Here is a 22563-nt window from a genome sequence, read left to right on the forward strand (position 1 = left end):
TTTGTTATTTAAATTTTTAAACTTAACAACAGCAACAACAACAATAATAGTAATAATAATATAATAATAATAATAACAGTAATAATAACATTAGTAATAACCAAGATTTTGAAAATTAAATTGGTTATCAAACTGCTCTAGTCACTAATTTATCAGTTTATTGGTCCAATCGGTTCATCTGTGGTATAACCTAAAAAATTATTTTATAATAAAATAATAAATAAATTATTAATAAATACTCTAAAACATAATTATAGCTTAATATGAACTTTAAAATATTTTTTAAATTTAAAATATTACATTAACCAAAATCTAATTTAATTTTTTATCTTATCAATTATTAACCATTTATCACTCATTAGTCATTTTATCACTATTGAACTCATTAACATCATTACAAGAAATAAAAAAAATTATTGAATTAACCAAATCAATAAAAAATATTCGATCATTTACAAATAAAAGTTTATGTTTTAGCATTATTTTAACAAAGATTAATAATATTTTTTGCACACAGTATACTAATCACACTTTTAACAAGATTTTAGCATAATTTTAACCAAAGATTAACAAGGATTATCAAGGTTTCAGGCTTTCAGCAAAAATTTTTTAGCATAGCACAAAAAACATAACAAAATAGAATACAACATAGCAGTAATGAGCAGAATTAATCATTCAACAATCAATCTAAGTAGCACTAGCAGTAGTAGAATCCTAAACTAAAGAACAAAGACCCAATGTTCAAGAACCTTCAGCTACGTCGCTCAATGTTTAACTTTGTTCCATGTTTATTGTGCTACCAGAACCAACAATGCGACGATGTTGTAACAATGCAAAACAACAATTGAAACAAGAACTCTAACAGCATATTAATCATGAAAACAACAATTGAAACTTTAAAATAGAGCAAACCAATAATTAAATAACAAGAACAATTAAAACTTTAAAATACAAAAATTAACAACAGCAAGGTTCAAATCAAGAATATGAATATCAGAATCAAATCAATCAATTAATAGAACCTCTACATATCAGAATCAATATTCAAGATCATCCACAATCCTAAACCACAGTAATGACTAATGACAACAATAATTGAAGAAGCAACATGGCAAAAAAATAAATTAACTAACCAATTAAAACAAGTAAACAATAATTATAGTTAAAAAAAAAAACAAAAAATACCTTCTAGAGAGAGCAGACAGATCAAAGAGGAGGATAAGGAGCACGAAGGAAGTGTTGACGCAGCTAAAAGGATGGAGCACAGGGGAACAGAGCCAGTGCGGCGGGACAATAGCTGCGGGATGGAGGAATGAGGTGAGACCAGTTTTAGCGGCGACAGTGGCTTTGAAGTTCAAATAGTGGTGGAGACAATTGGCTTCGAGCAGGGCGGTGGCTTCAACGGCGATGGTGAGAGGGCAGTGGCTAGACAGAGCAACTGTGGGAGTGAGGGAGGAGCTCGAGTTCGACAGGAAGGAGAAGAAATGACTGCGTGAGTGAGAGAATGCTTCACAGAATTGCACCTTAGCTTAGGGTTTTTCATTCTCTGAACAAAACGACACCGTTTGGTGCAAAATTTTGAAAACCGGCTCGGTCCCGGTTTGGTTCGATTGGACGATTTTTAGCCAGTTCAATAGTTCATTTATGGTTTTGAAATCCAGCGATTATGCTTTCTGACTGATCCATCTTTTCTATCGGTTTATAATTTGGCTGATTCGAACCGATTTTTAGAACCTTGGTAATAACAATAACAACTCCGGTAATAATAATGATAATAATAGTAATAATAATAACATTAACAAAAATAGTATAATATACTAATAAAAAAATAAAAAATTACCTATTTAAGATTATCTAGATGTTCAATAACATGTTCTACAACTAATGTAAAATTATGGACCATTTTAATTAAATTAAAATAAAAAAATTGATATGCAAAACGTTGATTACATTTTGCTTTTTCCTAGTTAAACGAGACACGTTTTGTAACACCCTTACTAGCGACAGTAATGCTAACTCAGCTAGTCCCAACAATGTTTTCTGGCGATCACAGCGCCACTTTTCGGTAGCAAAAACGTGGTGGCGCGGCTGGTTTCTCCTTCGGCAGCAGCGGCCTCCCCTCAACTTCGCGGGTAGTGACGGCGACGATCCTGGCTTCGACAGCTGCAAAAGCGGCAAGGACGAGCTCCTCCTCCTCCTTGCGCGTCAACGAGGGCGGCAAAGTGGATCCCTCTAACGGTGGCGTGCATTACAACAGCAACTTCCTCTCATCCAACTCGACGACGACAAAGACGAAGGAACCCATCCCCACCGGCGCCATCTCCTCCCTGTCTTCTTCCTCTCCTGCGGGCTCAGTCTCTCTTTCTCTTTTCCTTTCTTTCTTTCATCCGTTTGGGGTGGAGGGGGCGGGGGTTGGTTGAGTGTGTGTGAGATGAGTGGAAGATGAGAGTGAAGGGGGTGGCAGCGGTAAAAGGGTGAGTGGAGTGTAAGTGTGAGTGTGTTTAGGATTAGAGTGGTGTGGGCAGAAATTAGGTTTGTGTAGAGTAAGAATTTTAATAAAAATAAAAGGATATAGTAATAATTTAAAACCAAATTTAATCCAATATAATTAGTTTTGAAAATACTAATTATTCTTCAACTTAGAAATTATTTTTTAGTATTCCAATTTAAAATTAGAGATAATCAAATTAATTTTTCTTTATTCATTAAATAAAGTTCAAAATCTAAATATTCAAATTAAAGCATATAAAATTTTTATTATTTTTTAATTACTACAGCTTTAAATCATAAATAAGAAATTGCCCAGCTAATATAAAAATCTCTGAAAATATCATCTTTTGTAAATATAATAAATCATAAATAATTTATTGTTTAATTTTCAAAAATTTGGGATCTTACACGTTTTAAACATGCAATTACCCTCATGCCAAACACAAGTTGCGTTTTGCATGTGCTTTTTTCTTCTTCTTTTTTTTACTGTCAAATGAAGGTTGCATTTTGTAGGCTTGTATATTGTAGATCAACATTTCTGCATAACACACTATAATACAATATTATTGGGTAACACCATCTTTTTCTCCATTCTTAAAAATTAATTTCTGTTAATGTGTTAGAGATGACAAAAATACTCGTAAAAACGATATCTGCATAAATTGTTCACGAGAATAGAATTAAATGAGGATCCATAAAATTTCTATAGGGATATGGAGAGCCACGCCATGAATAAATGGAGAAAATGATAGAGTTAGAGGTACATGCTGTTTAAGAAGCTCCGAAATTTTCACGAGAGGAGAATTTACCAAAACATGACATGATTCATGATTTTTTAGGTATCGTTTGTTTTGCGGTATTGGGACGGAAATTGAAAGATTGGGACTCAATATTATGTTTGTTGGCCTATAGACTGGTACTAAAATTTCAGTTTCTGTTCCCAAAATTTTAGTATTTTTGTACCTCCAAAAAGTAGGGACACAGGGTACTGAAATTTTTTAAGACGAAAACTGAAACTTTAATAATATTTTATAGCTAAAATACTCCCATTTCAACTAATTAATTCTAATTTTACCCTTTGTGTAAATTAAATTAGAGCTTCATTTTTATTTGAGTTTTTGTCTCCCACTTTACACCAAACATAATACTGAGACTTATTTCAATCTCTATCTTTTAGTTTCTGTCTTTCAATCCCAGTCTCTGTCTTTCTTCCAAATACTACCTTAGGGAACATGAAGCACGACAACTTGAGTACTTAGCTAGAAAATTACTTCTATTTTTCCCTTAGCTTTGTCATAATCTAATGCTATTTATTTGTAAAACAATTTTAACAGAAAAAAAAATTATTATAATCCAAATCTTTTTACTATGATTTTAGATCGATTTGGTTTATTTGTTATGATTTTAGTCCTATTTGGTTAATCTTTATTTTAATTCTATTTATGTTTGGAATTTTGGATTATATTATCTTTTATTAAATTTTGTTGAACTTTTAAAAGATTGAGTTATGGACTCATGGATTGTGTTAATTTTTTAAAGACATTATTCATAAATATTTGCGAGTATTCGTTGCACCTGCTCGGACAATTAAACGAAAGAGTAATTCTTCACATCCAAACAATTTTATGTCTAAGTTCTTCCAAGTGATTTGAGTTATGTATTTCTTTTTCCTGTTTTCTCCCCCGCGCTTTCAAATTCACGCTTCTTCTTCACTCCGGATGCTATGTCTTCTTCTTCTTCTTCTCCTCCTTTTTAGTTATTTTTCAATTTTGTTACCGTCATCACCAACAACACCTCCTCCTCTTCCTGCTCCTCCTCCTCCTCCTATTGGAATTTCGTCTCCTCCTTACTTTTCATTCTCCTCCATCATCATCATCATCATCATCGTAATCATCATCGTTATCGTCATTGTCTTCTTCTAATACATATCGTTGTTATCGTTATTATCGAATTCGAATTTATATAACAGACAATTTTTGGTTCATTTGGTATTATACAATGGTTTCGTTCTGAGCTAATTTTTGGTTCATTCGAGACGCAAGTATTTCTGAATTCAAATTTATATAATGGATAATTTTTTATTCATTTGGTATTATACTATGATTTTGATTTGATCATATTTTCGGTTTATTTGAGACGCAGGTGTTTCTGAATTCAAATTTATATAATGGACCATTTTCGGTTCATTTGGTATTACACAATAGTTTCGTTTTGATAATATTTTTTATTCATTTGATCATCACAGAAAATTAGAATCAATAAAGATGTTAACAAAATATTGGTGTTATTGGTGATGACGATAATGATGATGGAGGAGGAAGAAGAAAAATAGGAGATCAAAAAATTCAAATAAAAAAAATAGGAAGAGGAGAAGAATGAGAAGGAGGAGATGGATGTAGTGGTATGGTGGTGGTGACGATGACAATAATGAAAAAAAGATGAAGAAAAAGGAGAAGGCGGAGGGGGAGGAGGAGGAGGAGGAGTCCCGCAGCGTAAACTAAATGACTTGAATGTAAAATTGTTTGGATGTGTAGTGGGGCTCTAAACGAAAAATCTGTAACGGAATGGGATAGGAATAAGGGGAATTTTCATAATCCCTCACCCCCACAGATATCCATCTCTAAATATGTAAAATAAAACAATAAATTAGTACATTATCCATCTATAAATATAATAAATCACTTTCTCACCAAAAAAAAAAAACATATACATGAATGAAAAAGGAGATCACTAACTTAAAATATTTCAAACTAATTTAACCTTTTTTTATGTGAGATTAGGATTCTCGTAGGGTTGAATATAAATTTGTAGGATCAGAATACAAGGGGGACAAACTTCCTTATTTTGAGCCAATATTTCTATAGGAGTGGAAGTGTACCTACAAAAAACTTTGACGTTGAAGTCAGTATAGTCAAGGTTCTGAAAACCGAACCGGTCATCGAACCGCTCTAGTCACTGATTCACTGGTTTAATAGTTCAACCGATTCAACTGTGATCTAACCGAAAAAACCGTTTTATATAAAATAATAAATAAATTGTAAATAAATACTTTAAAACATAATTATAATCTAATATAAATTTTAAAATATTTTCCAATAATGTATTACATCAACCAAAATCTAATGGAACCTTTGATTTCATAATTATTAACAATTTATCATTCATTAGTCATTATATTACTATTGAATTCATTAAGATAGTCACAAAAAAAAAAACAAAAATAAAGAATTAACCAAACCAATAACAAATATTTGATCATATACTTAACTAGTTAATTGAGTTAATTTAATTCATCTATTACTTCATTGAATTAAAAACAATGAGCACAAAAGGCACAATAATACAGTAAAATTCAGAGTAGAGAAACACAAATACAACATTAGTGAGCAGAGATAATCAATAATCATTCAAAGTGGTTTCTAAACAAAATGTTCATCAGGCTCTATAGGAGAGGGAAAAAAACCATTTCATCAGGCTCCTGAGAAAGGTAGCTTGCAAAATCATATAGTTTCTCTGCCAATGTAGTGCACAAACACAAAAGTTAAAGCACTTACAAGACAGAGGTTATATGCACAAACATTTAATTAATAATAAATAATCAGTAAATCAAAATAATAAAATCACAACACAAAACAGTAGCACAACAAAATCAGAGCTAATCAATAATCAACTAATCGTTCAACAAAAATCAAAAACACAAAAAAATATCTAAATATAAAAAGCCAACATGAAAGTTTGTTATCAATCATCAAAATTTGCAAAAACTCAATCTAAACATAATTAAATCATAAACCAATGAATCATTAAGAGTTTAAGAGAGTCACAAACTCACAATATAAGCATAATTAAATCACAAAATAGTGTTTAGCATAATTAAATCACAAAACAGTAAAACACAAAACAGAACCTCAACAGCAGCAACACATCACTACCCAAAAAAAACAAAGAAAACCACAAAACAGTAAACACAAAGCAGCACATCAACAGTTGCTGCAGCACATCGCTATCAAAAAATTCAGAAGATAGTAAACAAAAACAAATTCATCACCAACAGGCAGCAACATATCACAACCCCAAAAAGTCACAAAACAGAAAACACAAAACAACAGCAGAGAGCTAATCAATAATCATTAATCAGATAATCATTCATTAAAAACACAAAATATTCAATAATCATTCAATGATTTCTGAAGAAAGCATAAAAAATTAAAATAGATGAAGAACGAGTTAGCTCTAAGTCAATGACCTTCGATAGCAAAGAAGGACGGACGGTGACAACATTGCGTAAGTTCAAGGTCGTCTTCCTCGGCACACTGACGGCAGAGTTCCGCAACTAGTGCTCTGTGATGCGGTGAGTAGAACGCATTGGGGCTGGAAAGTGAAAAATAAAAAATTATTCAACAAAGTTCACAGTTCAGTTCAGTAACTTCAGTTCACAGTTCACAGAAAAATCAAAAATCACAAATCACAGTTCACATCTCACAGAACTTCACAGAATCAAAAAATTATTCAATTATAGTTAAAGAAAAAATTACCTAGAAGCTAGAAGAAGCCTTCAACAGAGCACGCAAGAGGGAGACACGGAGACAAGGCGCACCTTCGAACGAGCTTCGATCGGGACAGTGGCTGCGGTGGAACAGAGCTAGCGTCGACGGCAGCGTGGCTGCGCGATGGAAGGGAAGGAAGGTTGCAACGGCAACTGGCGCTGACGGTGGCTGTGATTTCCACGGCTAAAAGGAAAGCTGGCTGCGCGAACGGAAAGCTGGCTGAAAGGAACTTACGACGGTGAGTGACTTCCACGGACCTTGCGACGGCAGCAGTGGCTGGACAGAGGTTGCGCCGGAAGCTCGAGGTGGAGACTGGAAAGTGGGAACTGAGAGCGAGAGGTGAGAGTGGAAGGCTGGAGGGGAGGCTCTGTGAGTCTGTGGGTGTCTGGGTGAAAGACTAAGGTTCCTCTTTTGGTTCCAAGTCAAAACGCAGCGTTTTTTGGCTTAATTTCAAAAATCGGTCAAGTCACGGTTTAGTTTGACCGACCGATTTCTAGCCAATTAGATGGTTCAATTCTGGTTTTTGAATTTGACAGTTTTATCTTTTGTTCGAACCTTTTTTGCTAACGGTTTACGGTTTTACTAGTTTGACCGGACAGTTCAAACCAATTTTCTGAAAATTGGAGTATAAGAAGGATAAGAATTAGGATTAAAAAAGATACTTTGAAAAATATTTTATAGTGTTTGGAAAAAATATCTGAAAAGATTCACATAGATATATATAAAATCTTGTCTAAATATGATTTAGATTATGTTTTTTATAGGCGGACATATCTCCAACAAGAAGAACATTCTTAAACCGCTATAATGAGGGCTAATATCTAGGAGTTGCTCTGTAATACTTTCCAACTCTTAAGTATTAAATACTCAATGCATAATCAACTAATCAAGTATTATATAATTAATGAATAAAAGTATAAGAGAAAAAGTAAATTTAAACATATTTTTAAATTAAATCAATCGATTTATATATGAGTAATACTACATATTTAAGTTTTTGTATGAACTAAGTCCAACTAAATTAAATAATAAAATTTAAAATAATACTATCCATAACTAATTTTTGTTGATATTAGATTAATTTAGTAAGACTTGATTAACAAAAATATTTAAATGTGTAGCATTATTCTCTATATATATACTAAGGATAAAATTTTAGATACAAAGTGAGCTGTATTAATAGACTGAGGGAGTAAGTAATTAGTATTAGTATAGTACAATATTATAACAACCGAACCACATGCATCACATGTTGTTTGAGGTAAAGTCCTCTGTTTGAGTAGCATAAACTGTTCTCAGCCACCGTGACAAATTGATTAAGAATGGCGTATACACAAAGTAGCAAGTTAGTGTCCAAGTAACTAGTCCCTGCATTAAGAATCCATAGTATTCTTTTTTGTTAGAACTCTTTAATCTTTATGACAAAAAAAAATTATAAATAAAAAACAAAGATTGTTGGCATGCATAATGAGAAATTATTAATAGCTTGACAAACTAATGATAGGTAATGGCGGAAACTTGAGGTAACATGAATAACCTGGCCAAAGATTTCAATATTGGCTTGAGGGTAGTACCAAAGGTTGAAGAGCCTGATGAAACAAGCAAAAGTTATGCATCCATTAGTTATTAATAGACAATATTTCACTTGGTCATGGAGGAGAAATTTTTAGTTATTCATGTTATGTTACACCATGTAAATCTAACAAAGTATCAAAATTATCTATAAAAGATTATGTTGGGAACAAAATACCTATGAAAGAATAAAAATTTAAATACTTGCATTTTGTTAGATTTAACTTCTAAGTTATTTGGATTATATCTAACGAATTTATGTTCTTTCATGAGTAATTTTGTCAATACATAATCTTTAGCCGATAATTTAAATATTTCACTTATTTTTTAAATATATCACCCACCATTGACTCAAACTCTTATCTAGAATGACATGTCTTATTAGATGTGACAACAAGAGACATTTCTCTACAAGAACAACTAAAAATTTCTCTAGATTCATCATATAGAGGAAAGGGAAAGAGTCAAAAAGCTTTACTTCATTATTGGTATTTCGGCAAGTGGGCATGCAAGACCAACAATGCATGCTAAGGTGAAGCCTTGCCATGTTCGATCAAGAAAAAACCATATGAACTCTGCAGCAGCAAATAATATGTAGGCTTCAATGTTGTCAGCTACTCCAGCTTTGTAAACTTCAGCACTCAGTTCTATAAACAGCACCAGAAATCTACAAATTTTGCTAAGTGTTGATAATTCCTTATTTGATGTAATGCTCATTTCGATTTCTAAAATTGGTTTAACTCTAACCTTTTAGGTTTTAAAATGATTGATTAATTTAGTAAATCTTTGTTATTTCCTAACCAAACTTTTGTCCTACATTTACATCTATTAGTGTAATTTTGATGTGTATAGTTAAACAATAAAACTCTACGTCCAAACAAAATACTTAATCAAGTCTAACCAAGTTGTTATAACAACTTTTCAAATTATGCGCCTTCTTTTCTTTTTCCTTCTCCTTCTCCTCCTCCTCCTCCAGTGTCGCATCTTTTTCTTTTTCTTTTTCGTTATCGTCATCGTCATCACCAATAACACCAACATTTTGCAAACATCTTTATTATTTCTGATTTTCTCTGATACCATCATTAAATAATTTCGGTTTATTTATTAATTTATTTCAATTCATTTGTGTGTTAATTGAGGTTCACTTGATACTGCTGATAAATATTGACCAAATTTTTTATTTCTTAAATAATTTCGATTCATTTCTTAGTTTAATTGAGGTTCATTTGAATTCAGAAATGAATTCAATGTGTTTTTGTTAATGATTGAGTCTTTTTTACTATTTGTTCAAATCTGAACTAATTTCGGTTCATTTGTGTGCTAATTGAGGTTTACTTGATGCTACTGATAAGTATTGACCAAATTTTTTATTCCTTAAATAATTTCGATTCATTTCTTAATTTAATTAAGGTTCATTTGGGTCCAGAAATGAATTTGATGTATTTTTGTTGATGATTGAGTTTTTTTTACTGCTTGTTCAAATATGAACTAATTGAATGGAATAGAGTGGAATCTAATGCAATTAAATAAAGTGATAACGAATAATTTCATTCTTCTTTGTTAAAAATTTGGCCAATACTTATCAGCAGTATCAAGTAAACCGCAATTAACACAAACACATCGAATTCATTTCTGAATCCAAATGAATCTCAATTAAACTAAGAAATGAATCAAAATTACTTAAGAAATAAAAAATTTGGTTAATACTTATCGGCAGCATCAGGTGAACCTCAATTAACATACAAATAAACCGAAATTAGTTCAGTTTTAAACAAGCAGTCAAAAAGACTCAATTATCAACAAAAATGTATATAATTTATTTCTGGATTCAAATGAACCTCAATTAAACTAAAATATAAACCGAAATTACTTAAAGAATAAAAAATTGGTCAATACTTATCAGTAGCATCAAATGAACCTCAATTAATTCACAAATGAACTGAAATAAACTAAAAAATAAACCAAAATTATTTAATGATAACACCAGAGAAAATCAAAACCAATAAAGCAATTGTTAGTTATGACAATAACGATAGAGAAGAAAAACCTGCGTGGGTGAAGAAAAAGAGGAGGAGGAGAAGGAAGAAGAGAGGAAGAAGACGAAAAAAGATATGTTTTGTATTATTGAAAAACGTGTATATACGCTGATATGATAAAAGTAGTTTTTTTTTTTTTTTTGTTAAGTTTAGGCCAACTTAATTAAATTTAGTTGCCAAAAACACTTAAATGTGTAGCTGAATTGATAGTTAAATGTTACTTTGCAACATGTACTTGATATGGATACTTATTTTACTATGGCCAATATAAAATTTGGTATACACTAATTAAATGACATAAATTAATTTCAAATAAGATATTGTTATTAACAGATCAGGTGACAGTAGACGGTAGTAGAGTGGAATCACATCAGCATTGCTAAGGTTGCTTCAATTGCTATCTGGTGAGAGACTGCAATTGAAAATCATGTTGACCACATCATGTGTGATTTATCATTTGTGCAATGTAATTAATTATTATTTGAAAAATTATTTGTATTTATTGTAAGTACGAGGATAGGGTATATACAAAGAAGGGTGGTAGGTACTTACATGAATGAGGTAATTGTCTTAGGCAAGCTTCCCTCTTGAACCTTGTTCAACACCTTCTCGTCTATGTAGAGTTGAATCAAACCAACGGTGCAGTAAAAAGTCCCCAGTAAGAAAGGAACCTATTAATTAATTTTATGATATTTTATCAGGTCACAAATACTAGAGCTAATAAAAACATCAAGTTTAATTTTAATGTTATATTGACAGTATAAATGTTTTACACAATCGTCAAATTATATACTGTTCATTTATATGACCAAAGTAAATATAAAAAATTGTTATTTTGACTAACATGATAATATGTAATTGAATACACATATAAAATTATTAATGGTCAAAATTAAATTCGAAAATATATCTATACTACACTAGGTATAAAAGTTAAATTCATATAAAAATTATTGAAATTTTTTGTATGCTATAGTGTAAGACAATTTTATACCTACATTCATTAGGTAATATATTAAATTTTACGTCAACAAAAATAATTAGTTTTTATATTGATCGAGTGAATGGTGTGATTGAATTTAGTCTGTCGATACATTAAAACTAAACTTATTTAATCTATTGTCTGATCAACAAATATAATTAAATTTTACATCAATGGCTTGAATGGTAAATATAAATAAGTAAACGAATATAATTAGATAACAAAGATATAGAGAAAATTGTAAGAGGGAACCCACCCAGATATTAGTGTGTAGTGGACCTATATTAATGGAGCCTGCTTGGTACACAACAAGATTGACCCTTGAGTGAAGACCATCGAGAAGGGGACCAAGGAAGAAGCCTGTGCCAAATAGAGCAACTGCCACCGAAGGCGAAGGCCATGTTTGGCTCTCACGTTTAAGAGCACACTCACACCTACCCTTAATAAGATGGCTACCTGGTCTTGTTGCAGTGCACACTCTACGGAGAGGATAATTACGGGAGTGGATTGTACGATTAATATTATAACCTAAAAGATAAGAAGAGGAACCAGATGCAACAAGGTATTGCATCTTTAATGTTTCGGATTGACGAGAACAAAGGGATTGTGCTCTGTTTTATTAATTATTACCAGTGCTACCACTCTGACTCTTGAATTTCCTTCTATTAAATGTTTTTTTGGTGACCACAAATATATTTTCCTATTTTGCTTTTAAGAAATACAATAAATACGAGAATATTATGGCTTCCAAACAGACAAATCGTAGATCTATTATCTATCCATATTTCTCCAAGCAGCCAAATCTTTTCTCTAGTATTTCTTCTTTGTTTTTTTTTTTAATTTTTTTGATCCTACTGTAATTCTTTGTTTTAAATAGACTTGACAATGAATCAGAATCAAAATCAAAACAATCTTGAAACCCAACTCAAATTGTTGGATTTGATTGCCTCCTTTTACCGTTTTGCCAAAAAAAAAGTACGTTTTTCCCATGTAAATATGTCATTTTATTTCCCTTGTACTAATTGTTGTGCTTCTACTAGTTTGCCCTACTAGTACACATTATTTAAAAAATATAACACAATAAACAACTTGAATTGATCTAATATTAGCTAATTAATCTACTTAAACAACTGATGGGAATTCAAATCCTGCCTTATCCATGCAACAATCCAATGGCCAACAACAAACTCTTAAATGAAGCTCTAATCCGCAACGAATTAATATTAACCTGCCAGATTGGGAGGGGTGGGGGGCAATATTAAGAAAGCTTAATATACTCTTTCAGTGGATAATAGTTGTAAAAGAAAAAACATGATTTTACATCCAAGCATGGCAAATCCTACATCCTATATTCCTATCAGGCAAATGAACAAGTTTCAACCTGAAATATTAACATAAACTTTCTACAAATAACTAGAATTCACAAAACCTAAATTTAATTACATATAATCCTAACATCCTAACAGGGAGCTTGTCTGATGAGAAGCAACTACCAACTACCCATACATGGTGAAAATGCCAGTTCCATTGGACTTCCATGTTCCATTTTGCGATAAATACCACCATATAAGAAATCAGTTTGTCTAAACTAGTGTTACAGATCGAAAAATCTCTCCAGTCGCCATCTGAAGATTAACAAGAAAAAAAGTTCATATAGTAAAATATAAAGCACTAATAAGATTCGTAGTGGTGGTCCAAACAAGCAAAAGGAAAAAGAAAAGGAATGTAGAAAGCCAGATCATTTATTTAAATTTATCTGCCAAAATGGGTCAAACATAATTGAGAATTGGATGAGTGAGTAGGTCATGCCATTTAATTGATTCAGCAACCAACACTGCTTGCTTTTGCAAAAAAATAACGGGCAATACTTTCTAGTAAATTTAAAATAAGATAAAATAACAAGTACCATAATAATGTTGAAGCACATCAGATATTAATATACCGACAATACCTTCAATGCACTCGAATTAAGATGTATAAATGATATAAACTGAAAGGTACATAACAAATAATAAGGTTTTAAGTTGCATTATGAAATTTACACCATTTGATTGCATGGTGCATCAAACACCAAGTTAAAATAACATAGAAATTAAAATAACATAGAAAATAAGTAATTAGTGGATATATGCATTATAGAAGAATAGTGACCAAGTTTTGTTTTCTGGCATAAACTGAAGATCTTACCAGAAAACTAAAAATCAGAGGCCTTTAATTTTCTGGGTCTTTTAGACTGGGCTGGCGATGATGGTGCTTCTGAAAGCCGTCCAGGTGCCTAAACTTGCAAAATTTCCGAGATCAATAGAAATGTACGATGAAATTGCCCAAAAGTAAGTAAGAAAAAACAGCAGAGGGAAGAATAGTTGAACGAAACTAATATATAGTCACGCACCTTGCGCTTTTGGTCCCTTTTGCCAGTCCTCTCCACTGAAACATGCACGTTTTAATAGAAGGTAGATAAAATTCCAAGCAATAGATAAATCAGGTTGCAGGTGCATAGTTCATTACCTCCAAAACTTGAGTCAGGAACAAATGTTCTATCCTGCTCACCATTATGAAAATGCTATCAGTCGTTTCAGAATCACAAACTTACGAAAAAAGAATAGCATGCTTGGAGAATAAAAACATTGATAAGTAGTCACAAAGACCAAATGAAACTAGATTCCCTACCTTTGGTGTTCCTGGTGTTTCAGTGAAGGACCCTTCACGAAAAGGCAAACCTTCAGCCTCCTTATATTGCAGCTGAAACAAATATCATTAATTCATAACAAGTAATTCAAAGGTAAGCATAAAATAAATTAATGCATTCCATATAGAAAATTTACTTTCGACAGAATACTATATACCTGCTTTTGAAGATTCAACAAAGTTAGTATTTCTTTCCTTAGTTCAAGATGTTCAGCACAAACGGCTTTTGTTGGAACCCTTGGTTTCAAATTGACCTTCAGCCAAAGTGAAAACAATTAGAGGAAATAAAGGCATCACAAAGAATGAGCATTTTTGTTACATATATGATTGGGCTTTGTAAGAGTTTAGGTAATCTACAGCCCTGCGAAAACAGTCACGAATTTAATAATTGTAAATCATTCTCTCTCCTGAGTAAAGAATACAAGTGTTTCTTACATTGTCAAAAATAACAGCAACTACTACACGCCAGCACTGAAGATTAAAAAAAAAAGGGAATATATCAACAGGATTGAAGTCAAGGGAGTATGGACAAACCCCAAGGTCTTGCAAAGTTTGTTCAACCCGTTTGATAGTTCGCAATCCAGCAGTTGAGCTTGCAGCTTGCAACATTTGCTCAAGTGCATAGGTCCTCAGATATACACGAAGCTGAAATATTCTTACTATTAGATTACACACAAACATTATTTGAATCACTGGATCAATACTAGGACAAATTTCATAAACCTGAGTAAAAGAATCCTGTATATTCTACCATTTTTCAGGGGTCCAAGAAGAGGAAAGGGAAAACAGAGCTGGTTTAAGTAGACAACGGTGAAGAGAAAGAGACAGATGATATGCGAATGGAAACCTTTTGTTTAACTTACAATGCGAAGAGAAGCCAGAGTTGATGCATTCTCGGTTGACAATGGAGGCGGCACAGGTATCAATGGATGTTGCGCATTCGATGGAGGTGGAGACACAGTATCACCCGGGATAGTCCTCTCAGTAACTTCTACACCAGCATTTGGAGCAACAGCCATCTCAGATTCTTGAGAAACCTAAATAGATGAAGAATGAGATGCTTGATATCATTAATTAAAGGCACAGATGCATGTACAGCATGCGAGTGACACTTGGAAATTTCAATGAATTTTAGCCTCAATGGCTCAATTACATAATAACAAACACAGAACAGCTAAACCATCAGCCATCGCTCACGATAATTTATTGTTGGTATAAATGATACAAATTACATTTGTTTCCAGCTCTAACTTGGTTCGCAGATCCCCAAAAAAACCAGTCACCATAGATATTTGTTTGATACATAAATATGCCAATTAAAATATTACCAATTATTTGAAGTTCATGGTCAGGATTTCAGAAACAATTAATCACAAGACCATAATGACTGGAACATACGATTAATTCTTGATAGCAAGTTCTGGTATCGTCTTATAATTACAGATGTCACAGACAACCAATTTTAAAAATTTACCTTAGCAGGTATGCGTGACTGAGTTATTCTTTTTGCTTCAGCAAGAACCTGCATAAAACAATAGCAACAGATAGACAGATAACTAAATTAACTTCATTAGCCATGAAGCAATAACCGTAGGAAATCAATAATATAAAACCTCTTCATCTCTTTGCTCTTGTTGCCTTGTTTGAGAGAGGACCAGGGACATTGCTCGTTTCCTCTCCACGTCACGTGAAATATTATATGGTTCCTACATTGAGGAACAAGAATAAGAATACTCATTACATAATGCATCTAAAACCTCATTCTCTTTATAAACAGCCAAATTGGAATGTTAAAGCCGTGTTTAAAAAGCAGATCTGAAATGGCCAGTAGGACCGGATTAGCCAGGACTATTCCATTAGTAGGCCAAACAGCCCAAACCTCCAAACTGGTAGTTCACAAATCAGTATAGAATCATTATCCATGAACTGATGTATTAGTATTTTGAAGTCAAATATCTCAGCAGAACTTATAAAGGGAACTATATACTTCCAATCAGCCTAGATCCAAATCACAACCCACAACAATAGTCACCAATATAAGAGACCAAAAGAATAGTAACTGCACAAGTTTTATAATCCAACACTAAAACAAAACAAAATAGACATAGACATGTGAAAAAGAAAAGGAGAAAAACAATAGCTAGTGAAACATGACAAAAGAAAGAAAAGTATAGAAGTCAAAACAAAATGAAATAACTCTGGAATGGTATTGAATTGTGAGAATCACATCACAATTTAGAGAAATTATGATTCAAAGCATACATGATACAAGTAAAGTAGTAAACATATACTATTGATAAATATCATGCTATAAAAGTAAAAGTGTTAAGATATGTAAGTTAATATTTTTATTAATTACAATAATACAAACATTCAATAAAAATTACAGTGCATATGGAATAGGAGGCATGGTGGTACATTTTATTTCATGTTCTTTAAAAGAGAATGTCTTTACTGCAACACTGCTAAATTATTCATAAGTTTTGCCATACCTTAACAAGAGGATGTGCTGCAATATCCACAGAAGATGGATTCCTAGCAATTAATAAAGCCCGTGATACTACAAAGCCAGGCGAAATAACATATCAAAATCAAATTTAAATGTTTCATTTAATCGCTTTATGTTATAATCTACTAATCTCTATACTAAACAACCAAAACTCCAGTGTATGAACCAAAAAGAAGATAAATTATCAGAAAGCAACAGATAATATTAGTTAAGTGAATATACATACCGCTATAATATCGATCCTTCAATTCTTCTAGAGTCCGAGATGATGGGAACCTATCAGCTATGACAATGAATCGGAGATCAAATTGTTCGCACAAGTCAAACAGCTGATCTGTCTCTTCCTTGGTCCACCTCTACAAAGATATAATATGATGGAGGAGAGCAACACATTAACACCTCTTAACAGATATAGATATAAAGATAGTTGTAGAATGTCCACATGTTTCAACTTTCAAAACCACACAGAATTATAGTGGCAGTTAAAAAAATTACCTTCACAAATGAGATTACAATAGTGTAAATGAAACAAATGCAACACAGGTAGACTTTAGACATCAGGGCTAAGGCCCAACTATTTTGATCACGAATTTATATATATCCAATGGTTATTGCAATACAAGTGGTTTCAGAGACCGCAAGCTCAAAATAATTCTGGAAATGAAATTCTGTTCCTTGAAGCATTAAAAGTGGTCATCGACATATATGCAAACTCATAGACGAAGTTTCTATGTAACTGAACAAAAATGCAATTTTCACATGATACTTACAGGATCTGTCAAATACTTCTCATATTCCTCATCTGTGTATCTTGTAATGTCAACAGACTGCACCACAGTATGTAAAATAAGCTTTAATCATGTAAACAGAGAGAGAGAGAGAGAGAGAGAGAGAGAGAGAGAGAGAGAGAGAGAGAGAGAGAGCATCAAGGTAATGCTTGAAGTCCGAACCTATATTTACCTTGTTATACTTGGCAAAAGAATAGTCACCAGTTGGTGGAACACCATTTACAACTCGGACCTGCAATAAGAAACACATAACTATAACTTTCATGCTCAGTCGTGTTTATCCAACATTCCGCTCTCTCCCTCAGTTAGTTAGAGCAATTGTATTTAGTTAGAATTTAGTTACTGTTTTGTGCTTGTATATATACCACCAGCTAGAGTTTGAATCAATACAACTAATTCATTTTCTTTCCCCCAATTCTTCGATCTCTCTCACCTTCTAACAAGTATTCTTGCTGCTGAAACTCAAGATATTTCAAGGCTTGGGGACTCTTAAAGGGATCACATTGTTAGTTGGGAGGTTTGCTCTAAATCAAAGATGCTAAGGGGTTTCGGACTCGGTAATTTGGTGTCCAAGAACTAATCATCAGCATCATTTGCCATATGGAATTGCATCAGTTTCTACTCACTTGTTCAGATGTTTTGACTTGTGTAAAGATTCAACAATTTTGCAGTCCTGTAGTATATTTGGTAATAAAAGAATATAGGGATTTTAATAATTCCTTTATTTCTATTATTTTCATTCAGAATAATGTAACTTTTTTTGCTTCTTCTGTGCTCAGCACATGATCTAACACAGTAAGTTAGGAGAAGCGTAGTGACCTAGCTGTTCAGCTATAATTCAGTTAATCATAATCAGAAAACTCCCTCTCCTTCTCCCCCTCCCTCTCCCTCTCTATTCGCCGTCTTCTTCCTTATTATGATCTATTTATTTATTTACAGTGTTACTTTAGTCAACATTCAAAAAGATTGGCATGCTTATTACATAGTGTAAACAGCTAGGTTTGAGCGACATATTTTGTATCTATTATGGACCTCATCCTGTTTCATATAATTCTTTTTTCTTCTCTAAATAAAAAATATAAAAAAAATACTCTCAGAATAAATACAATTTCAGTGGCGGAAGAACTTACCCAATGATAAAGATGAAGATTATCTTTACGAGCAGAACTGGTGAAACCAAGCCACTGCCAAGCGACCTGAAGATAGAAAAAAGAACTCAGATGTTAGATAATGACTTAAAACTGCTAGTCAGAGATGCCTTACGATTAAACTTTTGACAGCATATCACATTTGGAAATTGGCCCCTCTCTCTCTCCCCAAAAGATTCTCAAGCATTACTTTATAGAATCAGAAACATGAAAAAATACTAAATTCCTCAAAATATATGTGTTTGTTACTTTGTTACTGTCTCAAAACAATGATGCACATGAACACATGTAATCTGTTTGGGTGTTATGATACTAATAAGGAGACAAACACATTTGCCATTAAAAACCAGTTTTGCCACTGATAAGGAGAAAAGTTATTGGTGATGAAGGTAATAAGGGTAGAAAGCAGAATTTTAAAAATTTTGAACGTACAAATTCGTAAAAATATCTTTCATGACTAATATTTGTGTCCCAACTTTTTGGCAAGATACTAAATATATATATTTTGTGTATCGTCGTGTGCCAGCATGTCCTCCAAAATTTGTCTCTCATTATTAAACAAACAATAAGCATGTGTCACCGTGTCCATGTCTCTGATGGACATGAACAGCAACCAAACACTGTCTCAAAAACTAAGAAGTGCAAATTAATCTGAACCATGGACAGCAGGGTTAGGTGGAGTTTGGATTGAAATTACCATGGATAGGTAAAAAATAATAAATAATAAAGAAAACCAAACTGTTTAAGTATAGGTTCTGTTAGCACTTGAGAGGATATGGAAGTGAGGTGTAAAAGATAAACCTATTAGTCAATTAATTTCCACAAAGAAATCAGTAAAACATAACCCATCCAGAATCCACTTCAATGGATGCATCATTGTCATTGTCAATGAAAAACCATCCCATATTCAGTGATGAAACAACCCATCCCCATTGTCATTGTCACTGAAAAACCAAAGTCTGGCAGTGTTTTTTTCTAAAATCTCTCTCCAGGAGTCCAAGGGAATCCAAATTGATTACAGGATTACTATATAGCTTTTAATTTTCAAATGGAGTGGTGCACATTTGCAAATGGACATCCAATAATTATATTTGTTGATCAATTAACCACCCATTAAATAAACCTAAGCAAATCCATTATAACTATCATTATAACTGGAGTGGATTCAATTGTATTCATAATTTCATATACCGATAAACTAGATGGATGATGGATTGACAGGTCTCAACCCGTACACTAAGCTACAATAAAACTTTCAGCAAACTAAAAAGTATTGCAAAGAAATGTTTACTCTACTTCTAAAACTTGAACTATGTTTGTATGAATTTGCAAGAGAAACTGACGAAAGTGAGCAAGTTCTAAAACTTGAACGTTTTATTCAAAGATTAGAATTTGCAGCTTTAAGCCATTGACCTAGTTCAAATCAAACTAACCAAGTATGTTTCTAAATATTTCAAGTAAGGTTACCATGCTGTATCATTGACTAGACTATTAGAGAATAAACAAGAAGGGCATGTCATAAAACAGATAGAAGAAAAGTTAAACCTTTTCGTCTGGTGGAGGCCTTCTTTTCAATTGAGAAGAATCAACAGCAGGCATAAGTGGTGCCAATCCACCCGTAAGCGCATAAACCTATATACAATTCAGTGACCCACATAAGAACCATTAAACAATAGTTAAGAAGAAAAAGTGTTAAATTGGTAAACCCTATGGTACAAAAGGTGGAAAGTGGAAACAGAAAGGGAATGTGATAACCTCACGGGAAATCCCATCGGGTTTTCTCTGAGACTCTTTGGGAGGTCGAGACTTCTTCTCCTGAGGAGGGAACGAATTTTTAGGCAATCCCAAGATGTCTTTGGCATCCATTGCAGAAGCTGCAACATAGAAATTCAGAACCTCAACATATATTATTACATTCAAACTTAAAACACAATCGATGTCAAATATACAAAGAAAGTCCTTGACTAATAAGGATATTGGTGTATATAAATAGTTATGCTGGGACATTGTAATGCAGAGGGTTATACAGGGAGGGAAATAAATTGATCAAAGGATTAAAACAAGAGCTATGAAATAATTATCGGATAGCCTTGTTTTCAAACTTTGCATCTTCGGAAGAATCACATTACACTATGTTGCTAATGCCACTTTAGTTACCATTTCCGTGCTGCTGACCGTAACTTAAAACCATGGAAGCTACAACACACCATAGCATTTTTAGCTAAGAGAACAATAGAAGAACCATAAAAAAATTAGGAAAAAAAATAGTAGGTAGGTACTTACACCAATGAGGCTATTGTTTTAGGCGAGCTTCTAGAACCCTAGAACCTTGTTTAAGACCCTCTCATCTGTGCAGCAAAAAAATCCCGAGTAAGAAAGGAACCTAATAGTTGTATGACATCATCAGTTTGAAGAAACACAGAGGAAACTGCATCCAACAACAATACAAATGAGAACACGAACGGTAAATAAATATATAAATAAATAATTGCTAAAAGATTATTATCACTAAAATTCTTTTTCTAAGAAAATGCTGACTTGCTCCACCGTGCTGCTCACCGGAGTTGTCGCTTCTCCACCGTTCGCTCTGGTCACTGTTCTGTTCGCCGGAGCTGGTCGGATGAGGAGCGCAAAAAAATGAAAAGGTAGAGTAAGGAAATAAGGAAAACCCTAAGGCTTTGTTTGGATGTAAGAAACTACCGGGAGAAGAAGAGAGTGGAAAGGAGGGAAGGGAAAGAAAGAAAGTTGAGCAAAAATTATTGTTTTTATTTTTTTTAAAGAAATAAGAGGTTGTTGGAGTAATAATTTTTTTTTTTGGTTTATTTCGAATGAAGTGTGAAAGAAAATAAATAGTTAAGTATTAAAATATCAAATTTATTTTTAGGGTATATTGCTAATAACCATGTTTTTTAATTAATATACTATTTTAAAATTCTTCTTAATATTTTATTGTATAAATACATAATAACATATTTAATGTAAACGTTAGAATTATAATTATATAATAGATATATTAATATTATGCATATATTATAATATATAGGTAAGAATTATATTTTCTATATATATAATGAAAGGAAAAATATACATACATATGTATAAATAGAGAATTATATTTAAGTTTTTTATATAACGGGGATAAATTTTTTTATTTAGTCACTTTAGAAAAAAATAAGTTAATTTATACCATTAATCATCTTTGGATTAAGATAATAAAATTCACAAATAATAAATATTATAAATTTAAAAATAATTAAAATATTATTTTATTAACATTGTCATTTTAAAACATCTTTTTTAAATTTTTTAATCCTTCTTACCTGTTATATTTCTCTTTCATTTCTAAGGTTTTGGCTTTTTTTGGATAGAAGTAAATGAAAAGAACGGAATTAGGGAGGAACGTAGGGAGGGAAAGGAAATAGAGAACTTGAGTTGTTTAGATATAGGAAAATCTGGGAGGAAAAGTAAGCTTAATAATTTAATTTCATTATTTGTTTGGAATAAAGTGTAAAACAAAAAAAGAAAGTTAATAGTTAAAATAGTTTCCAAAAAATCACATGTAAGTTATTTTGATTTTTGAAATACCATACACTTTAAATTAATTTCTATAAATTATAGCTTATAACTATGAGTCAAATTTTTATTTTCGTTAATTAAATAATGAAATGTGATATAAGGTGTCCATCTTTTGAAAATCATATTAATGTATATATATAATTTTTTGAGAATCATTTTGACTATTTATACAAATTAAAAATCAAATATTAAAATCAGATTAACTTTTTAACACATATTTTTTTGTA

At 32.2% G+C, this 22563-nt stretch overlaps 2 protein-coding genes across 5 annotated transcripts; both read right to left on the bottom strand.

Annotated features, from left to right (window-relative positions):
- Positions 1-8104: 8104 nt before the first annotated feature.
- LOC130948768 (uncharacterized) lies at positions 8105-12303 on the bottom strand. Its single transcript, XM_057877633.1, has 5 exons — positions 11884-12303; positions 11198-11316; positions 9088-9276; positions 8575-8626; positions 8105-8405 (listed from the first exon to the last, which is right to left on the bottom strand). Exons 1-5 carry the CDS (start codon positions 12196-12198, stop codon positions 8283-8285), a joined length of 798 nt encoding a protein of 265 aa, XP_057733616.1. The 5' UTR covers positions 12199-12303; the 3' UTR covers positions 8105-8282.
- A 519-nt stretch (positions 12304-12822) lies between these two features.
- Positions 12823-21520, bottom strand: LOC130948767 (SWR1-complex protein 4-like). 4 transcript variants are annotated; one of them, XM_057877629.1, is made up of 19 exons: positions 21320-21520; positions 21044-21188; positions 20516-20634; positions 20306-20392; positions 18743-18808; positions 17785-17844; positions 17595-17651; positions 17051-17180; positions 16808-16875; positions 15929-16021; positions 15790-15837; positions 15179-15352; positions 14850-14960; positions 14474-14569; positions 14298-14369; positions 14136-14169; positions 14020-14054; positions 13815-13902; positions 12823-13252 (listed from the first exon to the last, which is right to left on the bottom strand). In XM_057877629.1, exons 3-18 carry the CDS (start codon positions 20624-20626, stop codon positions 13822-13824), a joined length of 1323 nt encoding a protein of 440 aa, XP_057733612.1. In that variant the 5' UTR covers positions 20627-20634; positions 21044-21188; positions 21320-21520; the 3' UTR covers positions 12823-13252; positions 13815-13821. The 4 variants fall into 4 exon arrangements, with proteins under 4 accessions (XP_057733612.1, XP_057733614.1, XP_057733615.1 ...); XM_057877631.1 differs by having other exon boundaries at positions 21044-21108; positions 21320-21508; XM_057877632.1 differs by having other exon boundaries at positions 21044-21108; positions 21299-21502.
- Positions 21521-22563: the final 1043 nt, after the last annotated feature.

The sequence above is a fragment of the Arachis stenosperma genome, chromosome 9, assembly GCF_014773155.1.
Source record: "Arachis stenosperma cultivar V10309 chromosome 9, arast.V10309.gnm1.PFL2, whole genome shotgun sequence".
In the NCBI taxonomy this organism is placed as follows: Eukaryota; Viridiplantae; Streptophyta; class Magnoliopsida; order Fabales; family Fabaceae; genus Arachis; species Arachis stenosperma.